This window comes from Chiloscyllium plagiosum, chromosome 12 (assembly GCF_004010195.1).
Source record: "Chiloscyllium plagiosum isolate BGI_BamShark_2017 chromosome 12, ASM401019v2, whole genome shotgun sequence".
In the NCBI taxonomy this organism is placed as follows: domain Eukaryota; kingdom Metazoa; phylum Chordata; class Chondrichthyes; order Orectolobiformes; family Hemiscylliidae; genus Chiloscyllium; species Chiloscyllium plagiosum.
Window position 1 is genome coordinate 5,694,279 of NC_057721.1, and position 26,973 is coordinate 5,721,251.

At 47.7% G+C, this 26,973-nt stretch overlaps 1 protein-coding gene across 1 annotated transcript in view; it reads right to left on the reverse strand.

Moving 5' to 3' along the window:
• Positions 1–1,826: 1,826 nt before the first annotated feature.
• LOC122555531 (seven in absentia homolog 3-like) overlaps positions 1,827–26,973 on the reverse strand; it is a 27,303-nt gene continuing 2,156 nt past the window's right edge. Inside the window, exon 2 of the mRNA XM_043701550.1 lies at positions 1,827–2,730. Within this exon, the coding sequence (XP_043557485.1) occupies positions 2,203–2,730 (528 nt within the window). The 3' untranslated portion in view covers positions 1,827–2,202. The remainder of the gene's footprint in view (positions 2,731–26,973) is intronic.

The window sequence follows — 26,973 nt, forward strand, 5'->3', positions numbered from 1 at the left end:
CACAGCAGCTATTACAGAAATGGGTCTGCTCAGAGGGGCAATCCCACATGATTGTTTTTCAAATCCGTCGTAATACAGCACTGGAGAAGGATAATGGCGATGGGAGTGGGGGAGATCTGATTGAAACTTCCAGATTACTGAGAGGCCTGGACAGAGTGGCTGTGGAGAATATGTTTCCATTACTAAGGAGAAACTAGGACCCAGAGACAGAGCCTCAGAGCGAAGGGCCGACCCTGTAGAACTGAGATGAGGAGGAATTTCTTCAGCCAGAGGTGATTAATCTGTGGAATTTATTGCCACAGAAGACTGTGGAGGCCAAGTCATGGAGTGCATTTAAGACAGAGATGGATATGTTCTTGGCTGGTAAGGAGGTCAAAGGTTACAAGGAGAAGGCAGGAGAATGGGGTTGAGAAACATATCAGCCATGATTGAATGACAGAGCTGACTCGATGGGTTGTGTGGCCTAATTCCGGTCCTATATATCTTATGGGACATGAGTCTGGCCCTCCTGGCTCAGAGGTGGGGACACTACCACTGTACCACAAGAGCCCCTTATAAAGGTTGCAGCAGAACGTTTAGAGGTTTATAAAATCATGAGGGGCACCGACAAGGCCAGCAACAAGGTACATTTCCCGATTGTGGGGATTTCAGGATGAGGAAGCATACTTTTAAGGTGAGAGGAGAAAGGTTTTAAAAGGACACGAGGGACAACATTGTTACACACAAAGTGGTTCACATGTGAAATGAACTTCCAGAGGAAGTGATGGATGCAGTTACAATGTTTAAAAGACGTTTGGATAAGTACATGAGTAGGAAAGGTTTGCAGGGATATGGGTCAAGATTAGAGTGGTGCTGGAAAAGCACAGCAGGTCAGGCAGCATCCGAGGAGCAGGAAAGTCAACGTTTCAGGCAAAAGCCCTTCAAGGGCTCAACCAAGACCCGCTCCCCCACTCCAAGCTGCTTTGTGGTAACTGTCTTTCCTTCGATTACTATTACAGGTCGTCCTGCTATAAACCACGCCTCGTATCAATGCGAATTGGCTGTAACGCGATTGACGAATGGGGGCACTGTTTCTAAAGCACAACCTTTTAAGACGCGTGTTGGCTACAACACGATTGCATCGCCAACAGTTTAAGTGCTTTATTTTTCTGCAGCGCGAGGTCACACAAGAACACGACCATCGCGTTACAGAAGAACTACCTGTGTTATGTAACAAGCACACCATCAGTGACTGGCTGTCTGAGGGAATAACACTGAGGACTCGGCATTTAGAGTCATCCAGCACAGGAACAGACCCTTCGGTCCGACCAGTCCATGCTGACCGTAATCCCAAATTAAACTAGTCCCACCTGCCTGCGCTTGGCCCATATCCCGGCAAGGCAGAAGTGGGTACTGTAGATGCTGGAGATTAGAGTCAAAATTAGAGTGGTGCTGGAAAAGCACAGCAGGTCAGGCAGCATCCGAGGAGTGGGAAAAGCCCTTCAAGGGCTTTTGCCTGAAACTCTAAATGCCGAGTCCTCAGTGTTATTCCCTCAGACAGCCAGTCACTGATAGTGTGCTTGTTACATAACACAGGTAGTTCTTCTGTAACGTGACGGTCGTGTTCTTGTGTGACCCCGGCTGCAGAAAAAAAAAGTACTTAAACTGTTGGCGATGCAATCGTGTTGTAGCCAACACGCGTCTTAAAAGGTTGTGCTTTAGAAACAGTGCCCCCATTCGTCAATCGCGTTACAGCCAATTCGCATTGATACGAGGCGTGGTTTATAGCAGGACGACCTGTAATAGTAATCGAAGGAAAGACAGTTACCACAAAGCAGCTTGGAGTGGGGGAGCGGGTCTTGGTTGAGTTGGTTGCAGCTACAGGTATTTCCTACTTTTCGAACGTTTGCTTTAAGCCACTTCACTTTTACCGAAGACCCACGTCAGTACCTGTTTTCACTAACAGAAAGAAATCCAAAGAGAGTTTTTGCTTTTAAGAAAGAAAGGCCAATCTCTTTCCAAATAAACTAACGCTTCTTCACTTTACGTCATTTTGGCTCGACTTTCGGGCAATACCTGTAAATTTTTTTCTTGAAACACGAGCAGATAGACGGAGATTTTCGAGACAATGCTGGAGAACGTGGAGGCTGGACTCCCGGCTCAGAGGTAGGGACCTGACATTTGTGCGGAGGTCACACAGGGAGGAGGAGGAGGGCAGTCCTGTCACGGGCAGCTCGATATGGTCACGTTGATGGCGAGGCTGCCATTATCGGCGAAGAGTTGAGCGACGACGGTGTCGAAAACCAGGCTGTCGGCGGTGGACGGGGATCTGGTGCCGGTCAGACCGCGCGGGTTGGCCTCCCAGGTCAGGCGTCGGCGCTGGCGGCTCAGCACCAGGCGGTAGGAGAACCTCTCGGCTTGCCGGGCAGTGCCCAGGAGCAGCACCAGCAGCAGGAAGCGGTGCCGCCCGCCCACCTGCTCATTCCTCTCCAGCAGCACCACAAAGTGCTGGCCCAGGCAGCACTGCAAGGCCGCCCAGCCTCCCGGGCCCGGGCCCTGGATGCCGCTGGCCCGGAACACGATGCTGTCCCCCCGCAGGGTGGCCACCGAGCCCAGGTCCGGCAGGGCAGCCTTCAGCAGGCCCCGGCACTCGCTGCAGCGGGGTCCGCCCGGGCATGGCCAGGACAGCGGGCAGCCTCCCGCGGTCTCCTCCCCGCTTGCCGAGAGCCAGCCTGCAGCTGGGGCCTGCCGCTGAGGTTCATGGGCCAGCAACATGGGGAGAGAAAGAGAGACAGAAAGAGATCATTAGCGTTACTCCACCCAGCCACCACCCGGCAGGAAGAAACCCACCCTGCCCCCACAACTCTTTCTGGGAGCCAAATGCCAAGTGATGGGCACTCGCTGGCATGACTAGTACAGACTTGTGCCCTTCCACCCATCCATTTGGTCAGACCCACGAGGCATTGAGTGAAGGGGCTTCTCTGTCCTGACCCAAACCCTAAACTCTCAGCCTAACCCTAATCTCCAAATCTAACCAGGTCTCTACCCCTAACAATAAACCTAGTTTCTTCCCCTAACACAAAACTCCAACTCCTTCCCCAATCTCTAACTCTAATATCTAACCTTAATCTCTAACCCTATATCTAACCCTAATCCCAAACCCTATCCTCAATCTTTAACCCTAACATCTAACCCTAATCTCTAACCATAACCTCAAATCTCTAACTCTTATATCTAACCCTAACCCTAATTTCTATCCATAATACCTAATCCTAACCTGTAACCCTAATCTCTAATCTCTAACCCAAACCTCTAACTGCCCCATTTCAAAGGGCACTTGGGACAACCCAACATCACTGGGGGACTGGACTGGAGTTACGTCCATGAAAGGGTGGTAGGTCTCACTCCCCAAGTGATCCGTGCGGCCATTAATGTACAGGAGCAGGAGTAGGCCTTTCGGAGTCTGCTCTGCCATTCACTTAGATCCTGGCTGATCTGATAATCCGCAACTCCACCTTTCCTGCCTTTTCCCGCATAACCCTCAATCCCCCCTTACTGTCTGAAAAAATGTCTCTCTCAGCTTTGAAGATACTTAATGACCCAGCCCTCTGCAGCAAAGCAGTTCCTCAGATTCACTCTCCTCTGAGAGAAGAAATTCCTCCTCCCTGCTGTCTTGTGTGGGTGACCCCCTAACTCAGAGATGATGCCCTCTGGTCCTAGACTCTCACCCAAGAGGAAACAGCCTCACCACATCAAGTTCTCTACAAATCTTGTATGATTCAATAAGGTCTCCTTTGATTCATTGATATTCCAATGGGAGAATGGCCAAATTTACTCAACCCCTCCTCACAAGGGCAATTCTTCCATATTCAGGATGAACCTTCTCTGGACTGCCTCCAACATCAGAATATCTTTCCTTAGATAAGGAGACCAGAGGATTCTTAGCAACAACTAATGTTCATTTCAGGGTCCCCACTATTAAAGACAGCTTTCAATTCTAGATTTAGTCACTGTTTAGAAATTCCCGAACCATCCTTCAATACGAAGGGACAATATGGGAAGTCTTTGCAGCAAATATACTGTAACGCCTTTGAATAATGGCAGTGCATAGGTTCAGGGTATTCAGCCAGAGATTGAGACTGTGAGTGGGAGAGCACATTATATGCCATTAAATGATATATCGTAGGCAGATGCACATTTATCACAGCAGCTGCTTTGTAAGTCCGAGTCTGCGTTTGAAAATTTCAGGTTCATTACTATCGGCGACTGCAATTTACAATGAATATCAATTCCCACACTGATCTTATTCATGTTCTCATTAAAGGTTTCGTCGTTGAATCAAAATGCAACCCGTCATGTCGAAAAAAAAAGTAGCAGATGGTTAACCAATGGCACAGGGGATATTACTCATTGTCTTCAATCATTCACACGCATTTGATGCAAAGCTCTGGGACGTGCCGCCACTTCTATTTAAATCTGCAGCGTTTCCATTTCTGCACTCAATTTTGGCAAGTGAATAATAACGGCTAAGACAGTACATAGCGGGATAAGTGAAAAGAAATGAAAGGTCGCGGTGGGGGGGGGGGTCCAGATAAAGAAGTGAAGCTTTACAGGAAGCATAAAGTAGTAAGAGAGAAACAGTAGGGATAACGGATGTGGAATGTGCATCCATTTATTTACAAGCAGCCAGCTCCTGGCTCTCACTACTGGCTTTAATAAAGATTTATTCTAAAAGAGGTGAAAAAGGCTGGTTTTCCATACCAGAGTTCGCATTGCTTTGAAAATGAGGTCTTCAGGGGTGACGGTCACATTGGGCGGGGTGAAAACTGCGATGGTGGGGTAATGGTAATCCCTCTGGACTAGTAACCTACAGGCGCCAGATTAATGCCCTGGGGGTAAAGGTTCAAATCCTGTAGCCAATGGGATTTGATTGAGAGGAGGAGGATGCGCCCCCATCTACATCAACGGAGGTGAGGGTCAAGAGGGTCAAGTTCCTGGGAGTGACGATAACCTACAATCTGGACCTGTCACGTCGATGTGGTGGTCAAGGATGCACAAGAACACCTCTACTTCCTCAGGTGGCTTAGGAAATTCAGCATGTCCATAAGGTTGCTCACCAACAAGAGTTGGACCAAGCAAGATCAACATTACATTTACAGGCGCACCACAGAAAGCATAAAGGCTTGCTCTGGCAACTGCTCTGCCCAGGACCATGAGAAACTACAGAGAATTGTGCACACAGCCCAGACCATCACATAAGGAGAAAGTGAGGACTGCAGATGCTGGAGATCAGAGTCTGATCCTGATGGTGTTCCTGATGAAGGGCTTATGCTCGAAATGTCAACTCTCTTGCTCCTCAGATGCTGCAAGACCGGCTGTGCTTTTCCAACCATCACGAAGCCAACCTCCCATCCATGGACTCCATCTACATTTCTCGTTGCTGTGGAAAGGCTGCCAACATCATCAAAGACCCCTCCCACCCAGGTATGCCCTCTTCCAGCACGCAGAAGACACAGACACTTAAACACACATCAAAAGGTTCAAGAACAGCTTCTTCCCTGCTGTTATTAGACAGGTGAATGGACCTCTCGAACTTCAAATGTAATGTTGAACTTGCTTTGTGCACTGCACGTCCCATGCAGTTTAACCTTGCATGTCTCGCTCTGCCTGAACACCCCATGATCTGCATGTCTTTGTACGGTATGATCTGCCTGCACTGCTCGCAAAACAAAACTTTTCACTGCACTTAGGTACACGTGACAACAACAAATCAAATCAAAAATGCAACATATAAATCTGGCATTGAAGGCCAGTCTTAGCAAGAGTGACCATTAAATTAATGCCAATTGTTGTTTAAAAATGCAAGAAACGCTTCAGAGTTGGAAATCTCCCATCTGACCAAGGGGGTGCCAGTACATAGTTCCTTGAAAGCAACGTCACAGGTATACAGGGTGGTTTGGCACATTTGCCTTCATTGGTCAGGAGTTGGGATGTCATGTTAAAGTTGTACATTTGGAGTACTGCGTGCAGTTCTGGCGCCTTGCTATAGAAAGGATGTTATTAAACTGCAAAGGGTGCAAAACATATTTACAAGGATGTTATCAAGACTGGAGGGTTTGGGTTATAAGGGGAGGCTGGATAGACCGGGACTATTTTCTCCTACACCATAAGAGGCCAAGGAGTGACCTTAAAGAGGTTCATGAGGCGCATGGAAAGGGTGAATAGCCAAGGTCTCTTCCCCAGGGGTGGGGAGTCCAAAACCAGAGGGCATAGGTTTAAGGTGAGAGGGGAAAGATTTAGAAGTGACCATAGGGGTAACATTTTCATGCAGAGACTGGTGCGTGTATGGATTGAAGTGCCAGATGAAGTGGTAGAGGTGGGTAACATTATAAGATTTGAAAGGCATTTGCACAGATACATGAATAGAAAAGGTTCAGACAGACATGGGCCAAACGTGGGCAAACAGGGCTGGTTCAGTTTAGGAAACCTGGTTGGGCCGAAGGGCCTGTTTCTGTGCTGTATGACTCTATGCGGGTCCACGCCTACAGCAACAAGGATAACTCTTAACTGTCCTCTGAAGTAGTTTAGTAAGCTATTCAGTTCAACGGGCAATCAGTTCGACGCTGGCCTTGTCAGTGATTGGGGCCCACATCCCCCTAAAGAATAAATCAGAAAGAGAAAACTAATAGAGGTGATAAAAGGGATTGACAGAGCATGTCAGGAGAGACTATAGGGTGGGAGCACAGCTTTAAAATGACAGCTACGACCTTCCAGGATGCTGTCAGGAAGTAGGGTTTCATACAAAAGGGCATGTTAACCTCAAACTCTCTCAAGGCTGAAGCTCCACTGAGATCCTTTTGCTTAGGCCTGGGTTTGCCTGTAAGAGTGACCAGTTTGAGACCCCTCCTTGGACCTGGAGATTTCAGTCAATGCTGGAGTGTTAGAGTGATCCAACCCCGTGGGGCCGTGTTGGATGGAGGATATGATACATCCAAGTGGAAAACATCCCAAATCTGCCAGGCCCCAAACATTTACTGGAATAGGGAGTTGTAGGGAGCATGCTAATCCACACAGTGAGCCAACAGGTCACCACCAGCTCCCCACGCCCTGGCATTTAAGATCGAGTAGTGAGTTCTCAAACAGCTCTGGGGCCGAAAAGGGTCTTTGTGCATTTATATAATATCTGCCAGAACGTCAGATCATCCCACTTCATAGCCGATGCAATAATTTGATGCTGTGGGAAATTCAGCAATCGATTTGCAGCCAGCCAGCTCCCACTAATAGCAATGAGATAAACAGTCAAGGAATTTCAGACCACACAGCGACTACAGCACTTTGGTCCATTGAGTCTGTGCTGGTCAGAAACAAGTAACAAACTTTCCTAATCCCTAACTTCTAATTTGTTTTTCTTTTAATTGGTGTTGGTTGTACAAGAGTTGGGAGGTCATGTTGCAGCTGTACAGGACATTGGTTAGGCCACTATTGGAATATTGCGTGCAATTCTGGTCTCCTTCCTATCAGAAAAGTGTTGTGAAACTTGAAAGGGTTCAGAAAAGATTTACAAGGATGTTGCCAGAGTTGGAGAATTTGAGCTATAGGGAGAGGCTGAACAGGCTGGGGCTGTTTCAGAGGATGTGGTGGGGGCTGGTACAATTGCAACATTTAAAAGGCATCTGGATGGGTATATGAATAGGAAGGGTTTGGAGGGATATGGACCAGGTGCTGGCAGGCGGGACTAGATTGGGTTGGGATATCTGGTCGGCATGGACAAGTTGGACCGAAGGGTCTGTTTCAGTGCTGTACATCTCTATGACTATGGTTTAAGAATAAATCCTGAAGGAGTTTTTCTTTTTTCAGATTACTCCTATGAAATCTTGCATGTGCTCTCAAGAAAGCAGACAGGGTCTCAGTTTAACATCTCAGTAGAAGCCAGCACCTCAGACAGTGCGGCACTCCCTCTGCACTGCCCTGGAAGTATCAGCCTAATTCGGTATTCACAGAGTGGGACTTGAACCCATGACCTTTGAACTCTAAAATGACAGCTCGTAATTTAAAATGCCATTGGTTTGGGGCAGGGCCACAGTCACACAAGTGCCTGTCACCTTCAAACACTCTTTCTCCACAGGCCAACATAGATACTTGTAAACTTTTACACTGAACTATTCAACTAGATGGGGCAAGGCAGTGGAGCCCAGACATGTCCTCCCATACAATCATTGAGTCAAACAGCATGGAAACAGACTCCTTGGTCCAAATATTTACAAGGATATTACTGGGACTGGAGGGTTTGTGTTATAAGGAGAGGCTGAATAGGCTGGGTCTTTTTTCACTGGGGCATAAGAGGTTGAGAGGTGACCTTATTATAGAGTTTTATAAAATCATGAGAGGCATGGATAAGGTGAATTGCGAGGTCTTTTCCCCAGGGAGGGGGGAGTTCAAAACCAGAGGGGAAAGATCTAAAAGGGACCTGAGGGGCAACTTTTTAAAGCAGAGTGTGATTCGTGTGTGGAATATTGTGCCCCATTTCTTTTTATTTCAAAAATATAATTCATTCATAAAAGTATCATATATACATTGTACCCACTATATGCAAAATCCACTTTTGAAGTGAATGATTCCACTTAGCCCACCATTTCCTGAGGTTTCACTCCCAGCCCTGGCTTTTCAGTGACTTTGATTGATGTCTCAATGCTCCGGTAACAGAATCATCTGCTTCGATTAGGACAGCTAACTGCTCTCAGCTTATCGAACGCTGTTATCTCGAGCCTCCCCAACCAACATCTCCCACATCGCCCTCCACAACCCCCCTCAGCTGCCCACCTCTCCCCAGGGTCAGCTGCTCATTCACTGCAGCCACTCAGAATGAGATTGATCAGCACGGTTAATCTGAGAGGCACCAGGCCAGTTGCTGGTCAAAAGTAAAAGACACATCCAAACTGTTTCCGCACTAATGAAGGATTTGTCTATTAGATCTATACCCTGTCCACTAATCCATTAGCCTGTCCTTATCGATTGTTCCCACTCCTCTGGCAGCACAATTTTAAAACTCTCATCCCTCTGAAATGTTCTATGGTTAGATGGGCTTTGGATCGGTTTCACCAGGTTGGCATAACATCAAAGACCTGTACTGCGCTGTAATGTTCTAAGTACTCTGATTCAATCTATCCATGGTCTTCTCCCTCACTAACTCAGCACTGTCCTTCGGCTGGAGCAACCCTCCACCAAGTTCCCCGGCCCATCTGGATTCCTACCTTTGAGGCTCTCCAAAGGTGTTTAGTTGCAGCTCAGTAGAACTCGCCCCAACACAGCTTTCTGCCTCCTCCTCCCATCGAAAGTCCTCCTTAAGATCCACCTTTTACTGAGCACTTGCCGAGTGAGAAAGTTGCTCGTGATTTCCCAGTTGGGATTTATGTTATGATAAATTTGTGACCCACCCATCAGTGGAAAGATCTTCCTTACATTTCCCCAATCTAACCTCCTCTTGCTCTTAAAACATCTGCCATTCAGTCATCTCCTTCCTGGACAGTTCAGCCTTTCCAGATCACTCCTGAGGTTGTCAAAGCCATTCCACAAATCCATGCTCCTACTTTTCCTGACTGATATTCATGTTAATTTTAATCGAGAGTAGCTCAGGATGGATTACTGTCTGCAATTCAATCCCACCCCATCAACTTAAAGTATCCTTGATAACATCCTCAAATATTACGGTGGTGTTGGGTACAATAATAAATAATGGTTAGCTCTGCTTGACTCAGGCAGTGAACACTAGTTAGCACTGCATGACCCAGATAGTGAACACTGGTTAGCACTACATAACCCAGAGGCTGAATACTTAGTACTGTATGACCCAGACAGTGAACACTGGTTAGCACTGCGTGACCCAGACAGTGAACACTGGTTAGCACAGTGTGACCCAGACAGTGAACACTGGTTAGCACTACAAGACCCAGATGGTGAACACAGGTTAGCACTGCGTGATCCAGATAGTATACACAGGTTAGTACTGCATTACCCAGGTAGTGAATGTGGGTTAGCACTGAGTGACCCAGACAGTGAATGCTGTTTAGCACTGTGTGACACAGACAGTGAACACTGGTAATCACTGTGTGACCCAGACAGTGAACACTGGTTAGCACTGTGTGATCCAGACAGTGAACACTGGTTAGCACAGTGTGATCCAGAGTGAACACTGGTTAGCACTGCGTGACCCAGATAGTGAACACTGGCTGGTACTGTGTGACCCAGATAGTGAATGCTGGTTAGCACTGTGTGACTCAGACAGTGAACACAGGTTAGCACAGCGTGACCAAGACAGTGAACACTGGTTAGCACTGCGTGACCCAGATAGTGAACACTGGTTAGCACTGTGTGACCCAGACAGTGAACATGGGTTAGCACTGCGTGATCCAGATAGTGAACACTGGTTATCACTGTGTGACACAGATTGAACACTGGTTAGCCGTGACCCAGACAGTGAACACTGGTTAGCACTGCATGACCCAGACAGTGAACACTGGTTGGCACAGTGTGACCCAGATGGTGAACACTGGTTAGCACTGCATGACCCAGATAGTGAACCCTGGTTAGCACAGTGTGACCCAGACAGTGAACACTGGTTAGCACTACAAGACCCAGATGGTGAACACTGGTTAGCACTGCGTGATCCAGATAGTGAACACTGGTTAGTACTGCATGACCCAGGTAGTGAATGTGGGTTAGCACTGTGTGACCCAGACAGTGAACGCTGGTTAGGACTGTGTGACCCAGAGAGTGAACAATGGTTAGTACTGTGTGACCCAGAGTGAACACTGGTTAGCAGTGCGTGACCCAGATAGTGAACACTGGTTAGCACTGCATGACCCAGACAGTGAACACTGTCTAGCACTGCGTGATCCAGATAGTGGGCTGCACGGTGGCACAGTGGTTAGCACTGCTGCCTCACAGCGCCAGAGACCCAGGTTCAATTCCCGCCTCAGGCGACTGACTGTGTGGAGTTTGCACGTTCTCCCCGTGTCCGTGTGGGTTTCCTCCGGGTGCACTGTGTGACCCAGATAGTGAACACTGGTTAGCACTGTGTGACCCAGACAGTGAACACAGGTTAGCACTGCATGACCCAGACAGTGAACACTGGTTAGCACAGTGTGACCCAGAAGGTGAACATTGGTTAGCACTGTGTGACCCAGACAGTGAACACGGGTTAGCACTGCGTGACCCAGATAGTGAACACTGGTTAGCACTGTGTGACCCAGACAGTGAACACTGGTTAGCACTGCGTGACCCAGACAGTGAACACTGGTTAGCACTGTGTGACTCAGACAGGAAACACTGGCTAGCACTGCGTAACCCAGATAGTGAACACTGGTTAGCACTGCATGACCCAGACAGTGAACACTGGTTAGCACTGCGTGACCCAGACAGTGAACACGGGTTAGCACTGCATGATCCAGACAGTGAACACTGGTTAGCACAGTGTGACCCAGAAGGTGAACACTGCTTATCACTGCATGACCCAGAGAGTGAACACTTAGTACTGTGTAATCCAGACAGTGAACACTGGTTAGCACTGCATGACCCAGGTAGTGAACGTGGGTTAGCACTGTGTGACCCAGACAGTGAACACTGGTTAGCACTGCATGACCCAGACAGTGAACACTGGTTAGCACTGTGTGACCCAGACAGTGAACGGTGGTTAGCACTACATGACCCAGATAATGAACACTGGTTAGCACTGCATGATCCAGATAGTGAACACTGGTTAGCACTGTGTGACCCAGACAGTGAACACTGGTTCGCACTGCGTGACCCAGATAGTGAATGCTGGTTAGCACTGTGTGACTCAGATAGTGAACACTGGTTAGCACTGCGTGACCCAGACTGTGAACATTGTTAGCACAGTGTGAACCAAACAGTGAACACTAGTTAGCATTGCGTGACCCAGAATGAACACTGGTTAGCACTGCATGACCCAGATAGTGAACACTGGTTAGCACTTCGTGATCCAGAGACTGAACACTGGTTAGCACTATGTGACCCAGATAGTGAATACTGGTTAGCACTGAGTGACACAGAGTAAACACTGGTTAGCACTGCATGACCCAGATAGTGAACACAGGTTAGCACTGAGTGACACAGAGTAAACAATGGTTAGCACTGCATGACCCAGATAGTGAACACTGGTTAGCACTACATTACCCAGATAGTGAACACTTAGTACTGTGTGACCCAGACAGTGAACACTGGTTAGCACTGCATGATCCAGACCGTGAACACTGGTTAGCACTGCGTGATCCAGAGGCTGAACACTGATTAGCACTCCATGACCCAGATAATGAACACTGGTTAGCACTGCATGACCCAGCATGAACACTGTTAGCACAGTATGTGCAGAGGGTGAACACTAGTTAGCACAGTGTGACGCAGATAGTGAACCCTGGTTAGTATTGTGTGACCCAGACAGTGAACACTAGTTAGCACTGTGTGACCCAGACAGTGAACACTAGTTAACACTGCGTGATCCACACAGTGAACGTATGTTAGCACTGTGTGACTCAGCGAGCAAATGCTGGTTAACACTGCATGACCCAGAGAATGAACACTGGTTAGCACTGCGTGACCCAGACAGTGAACACTGGTTAGCACTGCGTGAAGCAGGCAATGAACACTGGTTAGCACTGCGTGACCCAGATAGTGAACCTGGTTAGCACTGCGTGACCCAGATAGTGAATACTGGTTAGCACTGTGTGACCCAGACAGTGAACGCTGGTTAACACTGCATTACCCAGACAGTGAACACTGGTTAGCACTACAAGACCCAGACAGTGAACACTGGTTAGCACTGTGTGATCCAGATCGTGAACACTGGTTAGCACTGCGTGACCCAGATCGTGAACACTGGTTAGCACTGTGTGACCCAGACAGTGAACACTGGTTAACACTGTGTGACCTAGATAGTGAACACTGGCTATCACTGTGTGACCCAGACAATGAACACTGGTTAGCACTGCGTGACCCAGATAGTGAACACTGTTCAGCACTGTGTGACACAGACAGTGAACACTGGTTATCACTGTGTGACCCAGACAGTGAACACTGGTTAGCACTGTGTGACCCAGACAGTGAACACTGGTTAGCACTGTGTAACCCAGACAGTGAACACTGGTTAGCACTGCGTGACACAGAGTAAACACTGGTTAGCACTGCGTGACCCAGACAGTGTACACTGGTTAGCACTGCATGAACCATACAGTGAACACTTAGTACTGTGTGATCCAGACAGTGAATACTGGTTAGCAATGCATGATCCAGGTAGTGAACGCTGGTTAGCACTGTGTGACCCACATAGTGAACACTGGTTAGCACTGTGTGACCCAGTGAACACTGGTCAGCACTGCGTGACCCAGACTGTGAACATTGTTAGCACAGTGTGAACCAGACAGTGAACACTAGTTAGCATTGCGTGACCCAGAATGAACACTGGTTAGCACTGCATGACCCAGATAGTGAACACTGGTTTGCACTTCATGATCCAGAGACTGAACTCTGGTTAGCACTATGTGACCCAGATAGTGAACACTGGTTAGCACAGTGTGACCCAGACAGTGAACACTGGTCAGCACTGCGTGACCCAGACTGTGAACATTGTTAGCACAATGTGAACCAGACAGTGAACACTAGTTAGCACTGCGTGACCCAGAATGAACACTGGTTAGCACTGCATGGCCCAGATAGTGAACACTCGTTAGCACTATGTGACCCAGACAGTGAACTCTGGTTAGCACTATGTGACCCAAATAGTGAATACTGGTTAGCACTGAGTGACACAAAGTGAACACTGGTTAGCACTGCATGACCCAGATAGTGAACACTGGTTAGCACTGTGTGACTCAGACAGTGAACACTGGTTAGCACTGCGTGACCCAGACTGTGAACATTGTTAGCACAGTGTGAACCAGACAGTGAACACTAGTTAGCACTGCATGACCCAGGTAGTGAACACTGGTTAGCACTTCGTGATCCTGAGACTGAACACTGGTTAGCACTATGTGACCCAGACAGTGAACTCTGGTTAGCACTGCGTGACCCAGACAGTGAACTCTGGTTAGTATTGTGTGACCCAGACAGTGAACACTGCTTAGCACTGCATGACCCAGACAGTGAACATTAGTTAGCACAGTGTGACTCAGGCAGTGAACACTGGTTAGCACTGCGTGACCGAGACAGTGAACACTGGTTAGCACTGCATGACACAGACAGTGAACATTAGTTAGCACAGTGTGATCCAGACAGTGAACACTGTTTGGCACAGTGTAACTCTGACCGTGAACAGTGGTTAGCACTGCGTGACCTAGACAGTGAACACTGGTTAGCACTGTGTGACTCAGAATGAACACTGGTTAGCACTGTGTGACCCAGAGTGAACACTGGTTAGCACTGTGTGACCCAGACAGTGAACACGGGTTAGCACTGTGAGACCCAGAGTGAACACGGGTCAGCCGTGACCCAGACAGTGAACACTGGTTTGCACTGTGTGACCCAGAGTGAACACTGGTTAGCTCTGTGTGACTCAGATAGTGAACACTGGTTAGCACTGCATGACGCAGACAGTGAACATTAGTTAGCACAGTGTGACCCAGACAGTGAACACTGGTTAGCACAGTGTAACTCTGACTGTGAACAGTGGTTAGCACTGTGTGACCCAGACAGGAAACACTGGTTAGCACTGTGTGACACAGACAGTGAACACTGGTTAGCACAGTGTGACCCGATGGTGAACACTGGTTAGCACTGCATGACCCAGACAGTGAACACAGGTTAGCAGTGTGTGACCCAGACAGTGAACGCTGGTTATCACTGTGTGACCCAGACAGTGAACACTGGTTAGCACTACATGACCCAGATAATGAACACTGGTTAGCACTGCGCGATCCAGATAGTGAACACTGGTTAGCACTGCGTGACCCAGATAGTGAACACTTAGTACTGTGTGACCCAGACGGTGAACACTGGTTAGCACTGCATGACCCAGATAGTGAACACTGGTTAGCAGGGCATGACTCAGACAGTGAACACTGGTTAGCACTGCGTGACCCAGAGTGAACACTGGTTAGCACTGCATGACCCAGACCGTGAACACTGGTTAGCACTGTGTGACCCAGTCAGTGAACATTGGTTTGCACTGCATGACCCAGACAGTGTACACTGGTTAGCACAGTGTGACCCAGATAATGAACACTGGTTAGCACTGCATGAACCAGACAGTGAACACTTAGTACGTGTGACCAAGACAGTGAACACTGGTTAGCACTGCATGATCCAGGTAGTGAACGCTGGTTAGCACTGTGTGACCTAGACAGTGAACACTGGTTATCACTGCATGACCAAGGTAGTGAACGCTGGTTAGCACTGTGTGACCCAGACAGTGAACACTGGTCAGCACTGCGTGACCCAGACTGTGAACATTGTTAGCACAGTGTGAACCAGACAGTGAACACTAGTTAGCATTGCGTGACCCAGAATGAACACTGGTTAGCACTGCATGGCCCAGATAGTGAACACTGGTTAGCACTTCATGATCCAGAGACTGAACTCTGGTTAGCACTATGTGACCCAGTGAACTCTGGTTAGCACTGCATGACCCAGATATTGAACACTGGTTAGCACTGTGTGACCCAGACAGTGAACACTGGTTAGCACTGCGTGACCCAGTGAACACTGGTTAGCATTGAGTGACCCAGAGAGAGCACTGTTAGCACAGTGTGATGCAGAGAGTGAACACTGGTTAGTATTGTGTGACCCAGACAGTGAACACTGGTTAACAGTGCATGACCCAGACAGTGAACACTGGTTAGTATTGTGTGACCCAGACAGTGAACATTAGTTAGCACAGTGTGACCCAGGCAGTGAACACTGTAGTTAGCACAGTGTGACCCAGGCAGTGAACACTGGGTTGCACTGCATGACCCAGATAGTGAGCAGTGGTTATTACTGTGTGACCCAGACAGTGAACACTGGTTATCACTGCATGACCCAGATAGTGAACACTGGTTAGCACTGTGAGACCCACGCAGTGAACACGAGTTAGCACTGCTTGACCCAGATAGTGAACACTGGTTAGCACTGTGAGTCCCACGCAGTGAACACGGGTTAGCACTGCTTGACCCAGACAGTGAACACTGGTTAGCACTGACATAGAAGGTGAATGTTAGTGAACACAATGATGGGTTAAACACTTGTAAAAGGTAACATTTGCAGGGGTTTTGGGAAAGAGACAGGGTGTGCAGGGGACTAAATGAACTGAGTTTCCCATTCTGCACTGCTCGATTCTGTGATTTGTTGTGAACTGATTTTTTGTTTGAACATTTGTCCATTGCAAATATCTTGTCATTATGGCTGTTAAACCAATTTGAAAGGAAATTAAATGAGGTGGATGGAACTATACAGAATGGATTGAATCTACCCTATATATACATATACACACACATACAAACACACACATATATGAGGCAGACTGTCATTTCACACATTTGTATGATGCACCATTACATTCATTTTTATAGCCAATTGCTCAAATAAATGTAGCGTCAAGTTCTTCAGATAAAAACTATTTGGAAAGAATGTGGGGGTTAAAAGCTTGATCGAGCAGTCCAGGGGCTCTTCTGTCATTCCAGTGACTGGATCAAATATGAAGAGACTTTGAACTGTATTAGACTGAAAGCTGAACTGGTACAATTCAGCATTCTGGTAGCGAGAGGCTTGAAAGCTGAGGAGCTGACTGAATTTACCGCATCAGTGGGCCGATCTGTTTATATTCCAACCCATTACAGCCTCATCCATATGCAGGCCTTCAGTATTTGATGACTGTCTGTACTTTATTGGACAGGTTCAATGATTACAGTTAAAGGGACTCTGGGAATAGTGCATTAGTCTGAAATCCAGGAGATGGATGAGCCAGCCCTTCGAGACGCAATCAGTGTCAAGCTTACAATATCCTATTTCTGGCACAGTTTCTTTTACAAAAGGAACTCCCCACCTTCAGTTACTAAAGGACAACTGCTCTAAATTTAACAGTGTGCAGCTTCTTAAAAACAATTAAGTGATTGCAAGCTGGGTGTGTGTGGGGGGGGGTGGTTTGGCAAACAATTCGCAGCTTTTTACCAAATGCTTCACATAAATTCTGTCAGTCAGTCACATAGTCAATGACAGCTTGACAAAGTCAGTCAGTTTTACATTTGTTGCTAATTTATAACGAAACTCAGAGCAGTCTGTGCACAGGTATCTCTCAGCAAAACGTGGCTTGCTTCCTCACCTGAAAAGGTTGAGGAGGGATCTAACAGGTATGGTTATAATTATAGGTGACTCTGAAAAGATAGATGCAAACACCCTATTTTCTCTAGCGGGAAAATCTGTAGCAAAGGGGACGTAAAGTCCGAGCGGAGCCATTTAAAAGTGCAATTGGGAAACCTGTTCTACTCAAAAACATAAATCGCTCCCAAATCCCAGCAGGGCTTGGCAGCATCTGCGGAGATAAAGCAGAGTTAACCTGTGGGTCCAGAATGACTCTTTACTCGGCACACAAAAGGAAAATGGCAGTTGGGGTCCCTCATTTGATTGGGTACAGTTCCAAAGACCACGGAAATTTACCAGATCAGGATCAATAGAATGGAGGTTGTTGGCTATTTTAATTGCTTTCACACATTTGCATAACATTGTGCCACACAAATGCCACGCAATGACCATGTCCAATAAGAGACAATCTAACCACCAGCCCTTGACATTCAACAGTGTTGCCATCACTGATTCTCCCACATTCTTGGGTTTACCATTGATCTGAAACACAACTGAACTCACCATATAAATACAGTGGCAACAAGAGCAGAGGCCAGGAATACTGCGGTGATTAACTCACCTCCTGACTCCCCAAATCCTGTCCACCATCTGCAAGGCACAAGTCAGGATTGTGATGGCATACTCCCCATTTGCCTGGATGGATGCCACTCTAACAACACTCAAGAAGATTGACACCATCCAGGACGAAGCTGCCCACCTGACTGACACCACATCCACAAGCATCCACTCCATCCACCACCAACACTTAGTAGCAGCAGTGTGCACTATCTACAAGTTGCACTACGGAAATTCACCAAAGATCCTCACACAGCACTTTCCAAACCCACAATCACTTCCATTTAAAAGGAGAAGGCCAGCTGATATATGGGAACACCACCCCCAGCAAGTTCCCCTCCAAGCCACTCACCAGCCAGACTTGGAAATATATCACCGTTCCTTCACTGTCGCTGGGTCAAAATCCTGGAATTCCCCCCCTAAGGGCATTTCGGGTTAACCCACAGCAAGTGGATTCAAGGCAGCAGCTCACCACCACCTTCTCATGGGCAACTAGGGATGGGCAATAAACGCTGGCCCAGCCACATCCCTTGAGTGAATTATAAAAAAAACTGACATCCATGTCCTCATCCTGCTGCAAGGAATGTCAACACAAGATCAAAGAACAGCACTACATCTTTAAATTTACAAGCTCCTGGACTCATCATAGGGTTCATCTATTTCAGCCCATGAATGCTCTCTCCCATATCGATTCTGGCTTTTCTCTCTCTCTCTCTCTTTCTCACGTTTTGCTTTTTGATAGAGCTGTTCATTGTCCTGCCATCCACACTCAGTTTGGCCCAATGCTTTGTTTCTTCTCTACAATTAGTGGGCAGCACGGTGGCACAGTGTTAGCACTGCTGCCTCACAGCGCCAGAGACCCGGGTTCAATTCCCACCTCAGGCGACTGACTGTGTGGAGTTTGCACGTTCTCCCCGTGTCTGCGTGGGTTTCCTCCGGGTGCTCCGGTTTCCTCCCACAGTCCAAAGATGTGCAGGTCAGGTGAATTGGCCATGCTAAATTACCCATAGTGCTAGGTAAGAGGTAAATGTAGGGGTGGGTTGCGCTTCGGCGGGTCGGTGTGGACTTGTTGGGCCGAAGGGCCTGTTTCCACACTGTAAGTAATCTAATCTAATCTAATTGTTACCTGTCCTGCTGCCTTCAGTTGCATGACATCTTTGTCATTTAATTTCGCCTGCCCTCTATGCAGATTTTCTCTCTCTCCTCTTTCATCTGAGCAGAGCCCATCACATTTCTAGCAGGCTCCCTGGACTCTAAACTCTTTCTCTCCCCAGAGACACTGCCAGAGCTACTGAGTTCCTCCAGCACTTTCTGTTGCCGTCTCAGATCTCCAACACTCGGAGTTACTCATTTCATAACCTTCCTACCATTTTTAAGTTCCTGCGAAGAGTCACGCTCTATTTGGAATATTAACCCGGCTTATTTCGCCGCCAGCACTTCCCAGCATTTTCTGTTTTTTTATTTCAGATCATCGGTATTTCATTTTTGTTATCAGTCAATTATGGTTTGGGCGTAGTTTTAAAGCACAGAGAGTAAGTGCAGATGAATGAAATTGAGGTGATCAGCTCGGATCTGATAGAATAGTGGAATAATATGAAAGACTTGAATGACTTTTTACTCCTATGTGGGACCTGGCTCTGATAATGGAGACAGTAGAAAGCCTGGCCACACATACATCCCTATGGCCTTCAATTATCCATTGAAATCTGGTCTCTTATTGAGACTGAGGATGGACCTCATGGTAAGTATAAGAGATCCCTACACTGTGGAAGCAGACCATTTGGTCTATTGAGTCCACACTGACCCTACGCGGAGTATTCCAGCCAGATCTTATCCCTTATCCCTGTAACCCTGTATTTCCCGTGGCTAAACCACCGACCTGCACATCCCTGGACACTATGAGCAATTTAGCACGGCCGACCCACCTAACATGTACATCTTTGGACTTTGGGAGGAAACTGGAGCATTCGGAGGAAACCCACACAGACACGGGGAGAATGTGCAAACTCCACACAGACAGTCGCCCGAGGTTGGAATCGAACCCAGGTCCCTGGGTCTGTGAGGCAGCAGTGCTAACCACTAATGCACCATACTGCCTTCCATGCCCTTCATGATTTTATAAACCTCTTTATGGGTCACCCCTCAGCTTCCGACACTACAGGGGAGAAAAGCCCCAGCCTCTGCTTATAACTCAAACCCTCCAGTCCTGGCAAGATCCTTGTCAACTTTTTCTGCACCTCTTCTAGTTTAACAACATCTTTCCTGCAGCAGGGTGACCAGAATTGTTACGCAGTATTCCAAAAGTCACATAGAACTCTCCTGGTTTTTGTATTACTGTGTCAACGAACAGATTCCTGGTGGAAGTGCTCTGAGCTCAGGTAGTCATGGAGATGCACAGCATTAAAACAGACCCTCCGGTCCAACTCATCCATGCCGAACCAGATATCCTCACCTAATCTAGTCCCATTTGCCAGCACTTGGCCCGTTATCCCTCTAAACTCTTCCAATTCATGTACCCTTCCAGATGCCTTTTAAATGCTGTAATTGTATCAGCCACCACCACATCCTCTGGCCGCTCATTCCATACACACACCACCCCCTGTGATGTCCCTACCCTGGGGAAAAGACCTTGTCTATTCATCCTACCCATGCCCCTTCATGATTTTATAAACTTCAACCTCCGACACTCCAGGGAAAACAGCCCCAGCCCACTCAGCCTCTCCCTATAGCTCAAACCCTCCAACCCCAGCAACATCCTGGAAATCTTTACTAAACCCTTTCAATCGCATCTTTCCCATAGCGGCAGGGAGACCAGAACTGAACGCAGTTTTCCAAAAGTGGTCTAACCAATGTCCTGTACAGCTGCAACATGACCTCCCAACTCCTAAACTCAATACTCTGACTGATAAAGCATACCAAATGCCTTCTTCACTATCCTATCTATCTGTTACTCCAGTTTCAAGGAACTGTGAACCTGCACTCCAAGGTCTCTTTGTTCGGCAACTCTCCCCAGGAGCCTATCATTAAATGTATAAATCCTGCCCTGATTTGCCTTTTCAAAATGCAACATCAGATGGGTTGCATTTGGTCAGCCGACTGCAAGCAAAGTCATTCTTGAGGTAATGTATCCCCACAAGGACGGAGCAAGCACAATTTCATACTTGTAGGTGACAACATTTATCTGCAGGAACTGCGATACACTTGTCTGTTCTGACATTATACTGGGGGGGGGGGGGGGGGGGGGGGGTGGTTTCTTTTGAGTAGCCATTCTACACATGAGCATTGTACAGCCAGATGCCCGGGGATAGTTCTTGCTCACTAATTGTCTGGCCTGGGTCCAAAGTTTTGAATTAATCGGATTTTATTTTCCTTCATCGACATGCTGTGAGGTGGCAGCAGAAGGTGAGCGTCAGGTTGGCAAACTGAGCTAACATTTACAAGTTCCTGTTGCAAAATGCCGGGGTCGAAATAAATCTGTTAGTCACAGGGAGCAGAGATAATTACGCCAATGACTCCTGAATGGTACTAGAGGGCTTTTTGATCTCTAACATCTCCCAGTTCTTAACACTCTTTCCACACACCATTTCTTCCCCCCGCCCCCGCGCCCCACTGAGGCTGTTGGCAGTGCAGCTCGAATGGCAGGCCACGATGTGGGACTGGACAAGTCATTTGGTAAATCAGAGTTCAAGTTCTGTGTTGGAGAATGAGAATTTAGCTCCAACGTGGCCACTTCTCCACTTCTGTTTGTCAGAAAAGAATCCTGTGAAGGCATGAGCAGTTCACTGACATTCCTTTTATTAAGGGAAGGAAGCCCACAGGGACTGGATGGGACGAATGGCCTCCCCCTGGATACTCGAACGACTCTACAACCTGGCCGGCCAAGCGTGACCCCAGTCACCCACCAGGATACTCGATTCCCAGCCACCCGTGTGCACCAAGAGGAATGAGAGGGGATCTTACAGAAACCTATAAAGTTATGACAGGGATAGATAAGACTGAGGCAAGCACATTGTTTCCTCTGGTATGAGGGACTCGGACTAGGGGACATGGCTTCAAGATTAGCAGGAGTAGATTGAGGACAGAGATGAGGAGGAACTGCTTTTCTCAAAGAGTAGTGAATCTATGGAATTCTCTGCCCAAGGAAGCAGTAGAGGCAGCTTCATTAAACATATTCAAGACACAGTTGGATGGGTTTTTACATGGTAGGGGAATGAAGGGTTAGGGGGATAATGCAGGCGGGAGGAGCTGAGGGGATGGATAGATCAGCCATGATCTTAATGAATGGCAGAACAGGCTCAACGGGCCAAATGGCCTCTGCCTGCTTCTATTACCATGAAATAAACCCATGAAAGGTCCCTCACCAACTCCTTTGACCAGGCCACAGGTTGGGTAACACCATGGCAACCTTGCCAGTGATGCCCCCAACAATGAGACGTTGCATTGGCTTATTCTGTTCCTGGTGTGCAAACAGCTGGCGTTACACAGTCTGAACTGGGGGTGGGGGTGGGGATGGGGGTGCGGGAGCACGGCTGGACTGGGCAGTCACTGGATGCCAGTGGCAATGTGCCTGTGACAGTGCCACAAGGGCTGACGTCCAGCCTCACCCTTTGATGGTTCCAAAAGGGCAGCGCTGCAAGAGGGAATGGGGGATTATGGAAACAATTGCTGCTGTGAGCATGAGCACCACCACCTCGTTAGCTGTCGCCCCACCCCCCACCCCCGATGTTACCAGCAGTACGACCCAGTGCAAACTAAGTCTGTCGGTGAACGGTCCCACACACTTCCTGTTCTCAGCTTGCTTCCAGCCAAATCCCAGCAGGCTATGCACCGCTTGGGAAGCTTCAGGACGTGCTGGCACATGCCGACAATGATTCACATGCAGCAATATTGTTCCGAGGCAGTGACAGCCCGTGTGGTGCTTCACGGGTCATTTTAAAAGTAACATTTTGCACGAATTTCTGCAGAGGCCATTCGCTCGGCTGTCCTTCAATTCAAACTGCACGGTTTTTGCTAATTGCAAAGCTTCTTTATTCCCTGCGCTTCAATACCCAGAGAGGAGAAAGGTTGGAAATGCTGGGATTAGGAGAGGTGCAGGGATAATATGGATGGGTGAGGGACACATGGAAATTGGGGGAGATGCGGGGAGGGAGCTATGGGAGGAGATATGGGGCGGTGGCGGGTTACAGATGGTGGGGATTATATGGAGGGTGACATGGAAATGGACAGGTGAGGGAGCATACGCACAGTTGGGGAAATATATGGATGTATGTGGAGAGGATATGGATATGTGCAGCAAGGATATGGACAGGTGGGGGGAGGATATGGACAGGTGGGGGGAGGATATGGACAGGTGGGGGGAGGATATGGACAGGTGAGGGGAGTCCTCTTCCACAACACCTGATGAAGGAGCAGCACTCCGAAAGCTAGTGCTTCCAAATAAACCTGTTGGACTACAACCCGGTGTGGTGTGATTTTTAACATTGTGACATTGTAAGTCTTCACTGCAGGCACATGCCTGTAACTTGCAGTGACTGCAGAAATGATCAAATTCAGGCCCATTCACTCCAAGCAGCTCAGCCAGAGGGGGCTGACAGGTATTCGCCTCGACTCTCAGTCAAAGTGAGCGAAGTCTATTGGAGAGGGGTTTGGGAGAGGAGCACCGGTTGTGAGCCGAAGGGTGTGTGCTGAAAGGGACACTCTGGGATAGGTATGGTTCGGAGATGGGCAGAGTGTGGGGGTGAGGGTGGAGAATTGGTGGGTGGGAGCATGCAGCCTCAGACTTGGAATAGCAGACAAATAAACCTGAAAAGGAAACAATATGAACCATCTCCCATTGCTCAGAGAAGTCAATAAGTGGCAGCAATCTGCAGAGCATTTTGCAATAAATGCCATTTGAAACAGCCATCTCTGTCTGAGTGCCATTAGTAACACCACCAGATAGTGCTCAAATTAAGAAATGTAATTACCTTTTTTTTTGGTCCAGACCAGCACTGTTAGAGGAAAAGCAACTGAAATTAGACACTAATAAATCCCGAGGGAGCAATAATACCTGTATTTTTAGAGCTAAGTGCTACCTTTTAAAAGAACATTTATTTTCCAAACAATATTAGTTCATTTTAAAAGGCAGTTCTGTTCAAATGTTGAATAAAATGTAGCCTTCTTTTCAAAAAGTAAATCTATATTCCCTAAAGGAATTTACTTGTTAATGCCGTGTCAGATGAAAGGACGGGGAGTTGGAGGGGGGGAACTGAGTGAAATAATTGTCATCATCGATACCAAGGCTTTTTAAACCATGTAAAGCCGTTAGTGTCACAATTCATTTATTGATCCATTCCTCAGCTCGATGCTAAAGAGAATGTACTGCATGTGTGGTGTAACTTTCAGATTAATGGGGTGCATCACATCCAAATAAATCCCAAATGATCAAAATTTAAATTCCCCGTTGTGTTCGGAATAGCTGAAAAATTGCTCTCAGTACAGAATGGGAAGAGCAAGTATGGGGNAGGGGGAGGACAAGTGGGGGGGGGGGAGGGGGGGGGGATGGAGTAGGGATGGAGCAGGACAGGATGGGAACACGGGGGAGCGGAGCTGGGAATGGAGGGGACTGTTGGTGGGAATAATCGGGGATGGAGTGGGAATGCAAGGGGACAGAATAGGATTGGAGGGGGATGGAGAAAGTTTGCGAATGGAGGGGTGGCAATGAAAGGAGATGGGCTGATGGGAATGCTGGGTGATGGAGCTTGGGAAAGGATTGAAACACTAAATGCTCCGACTGGAATCTCTGGAGATGCTGCCAATTCCTATGCACGTACCAAAAAGAAGCAGAAATGTATTATTCGGGCCCTCAGACCTGCCTCACCGTTCAATAAGATTGTAGCTGACTCCTTGGTGTTTTAAATTCCACATTTCCCACCCTCTCCCGATAATCCTGGATATTTACAAACATCCACTTTCAGACAGAGAGCTCCAAATTCACAGCAACCCTCTGACAGACAGAAAATAAACTCCTTTTCTCTATCCTATTTTTAAACGACTCGTCTCAAGATTACTCATTCTTCCCAGATACACCTTGTCAAGTCCCATTCAGCACATTTCCCATTTTAACCAGGTCATCTCTGGCATTTCTAAACTCCAATGCAAACAAGCTCAGCCTGTCCAACCTACCCTGGTACGACAACGCAATCATTCCAGGTATCAATCTCACTCTCCTCCTCTGACTCACACAGGCAGAGACGGATGGAAGCAGTGGCAAAGATGAATTTCACTTCATCTCATCAGGGGGTTATGCAGATTTAGCAGAAGATCAGCAAACACAGCAGATACATTTCTGGTTTGTAACAGACTGTGCAGATAAGCCACCCCATCTATATCCAGCCTTCCAGCTCCATTGACTTGAATGATGTGTAACCCATGCAGTTTCTGGAATGGGAATCACTTTGAAACACTGGCCATTCACTAGCCTACCCTGGGCCTTTCTGAGATGTTCATACCCCTATCCCTGCACACTGTGGGACCACTAATGTGCCCCTATACCGCAGGCACTCAGTAAATAATGTTTAAAATAAACACAGAGGTATTGACGTTCACTGTTTATAAGCAAATTCCTAGAGGCAGCTCATATATACAGGCAAACTAACAATGCTGCTTATTATTATCAAGGCCATCGTATCGCACAATAGAAGAAGAAATCAGGTTCCAAAAGGAGTAGGAGAAAGTGGGAACTCGCAGATAGAGTCAGAGAGATGTACAGCACGGAAACAGACCCTTCGGTCCAACTCGTCCATGCCGACCAGATGTCCTAAACTAATCTAGTCCCATTTGACAGCACTGGCCCATATCCTTCTAAACCCTTCCAAATAAACCTGTTGGACTAATACCCAGTGTAGTGTGATTTTTAACTTTGTGACATTGTAAGTCTGCGCTGTAGGTACATGCGCAGGTGTATTCATATACCCATCCAGATGCCTTTTAAATGCTGTAATTGTACCAGCCCCCACCACTTCCTCTGGCAGCTCATTCCATACACGCACCACCCTCTGCATGAAAAGGTTGGCCCTTTGGGTCCCTTTTAAATTTTTCCCCTCTCACCTTAAACCTACGCCCTTTAGTTCTGGACTCCTCCACTCCAGGGTAAAAAAAACCTTGTCTGTTGACCCTATCCATGCTCCCTCATGATTTTACAAACCTCTACAAGGTCACCCCTCAGTCTCTGACGGCCCAGGGCAACCAGCCTGCTGGAGATCAGAGTCCAGAAGAATGGTGCTGGAAAAGCACAGCAGGTCAGGCAGCATCCAAGGAGGGGGAGAGTCGATGTTGCGGGCATAAGGAAAGGAGTACCAATACGACCAAGATTTCCAGCAGTATATTTAAGGCAGATGTATACTTTCTTTTTAACCTGGGCTCCCTTAGCTGACCGCTGAGTGTTAAATCCTGCAGGTGGCACTGAATAGCAAATGCCCATTTAAATTCACAAGACTCTCAAGTGTCGGTGATCACAATGAAATAATAAACAAAGCTTTATCTAGAAAGAAAAGAAACACAAAAAAACTGCGTATGCTGGAAATCAGGAACAAAAACACAAACTGCTGGGGAAACTCAGCAGGTCTGGCAGCATCTGTGGGAAGAAATCAGTTAACATTCCGGGTTCAGTGACCTTTCTTTCAGAACAGCTTTAGCTAAATTCTTAAAGATTCCCCCCTTCCTCCCCACTCCACCCACCACCCCACAAAGTGAAGATTGCGTCCACCCTCCACATCACCCAGTGCTTTCCAGTCGCCCGCCCCAGTTTTATTTTATAGGAGGGCCCTTTTATTTAAACCTGACACTGCCACCCTCATCCACCTGGACACTCCGCGCTGGTCTATTACCTGCCCTCGACCTCTTCATTTCCAACTGCTGCCGGGACATTAACAGCCTCAACCTGGCTACCTCCCTCCCCCACTCCAACCTCTCACCCTCACAATGCGCAGCCCTCCAATCCCTCTACTCCAATCCCAACCTCACCATCAAGCCAGCAGATAAAGGGGGCACACTGACCTCTACACTGCTGAAGCCAAACGCCAACTCGAGGACACCTCTTCCTACTGTCCCCTC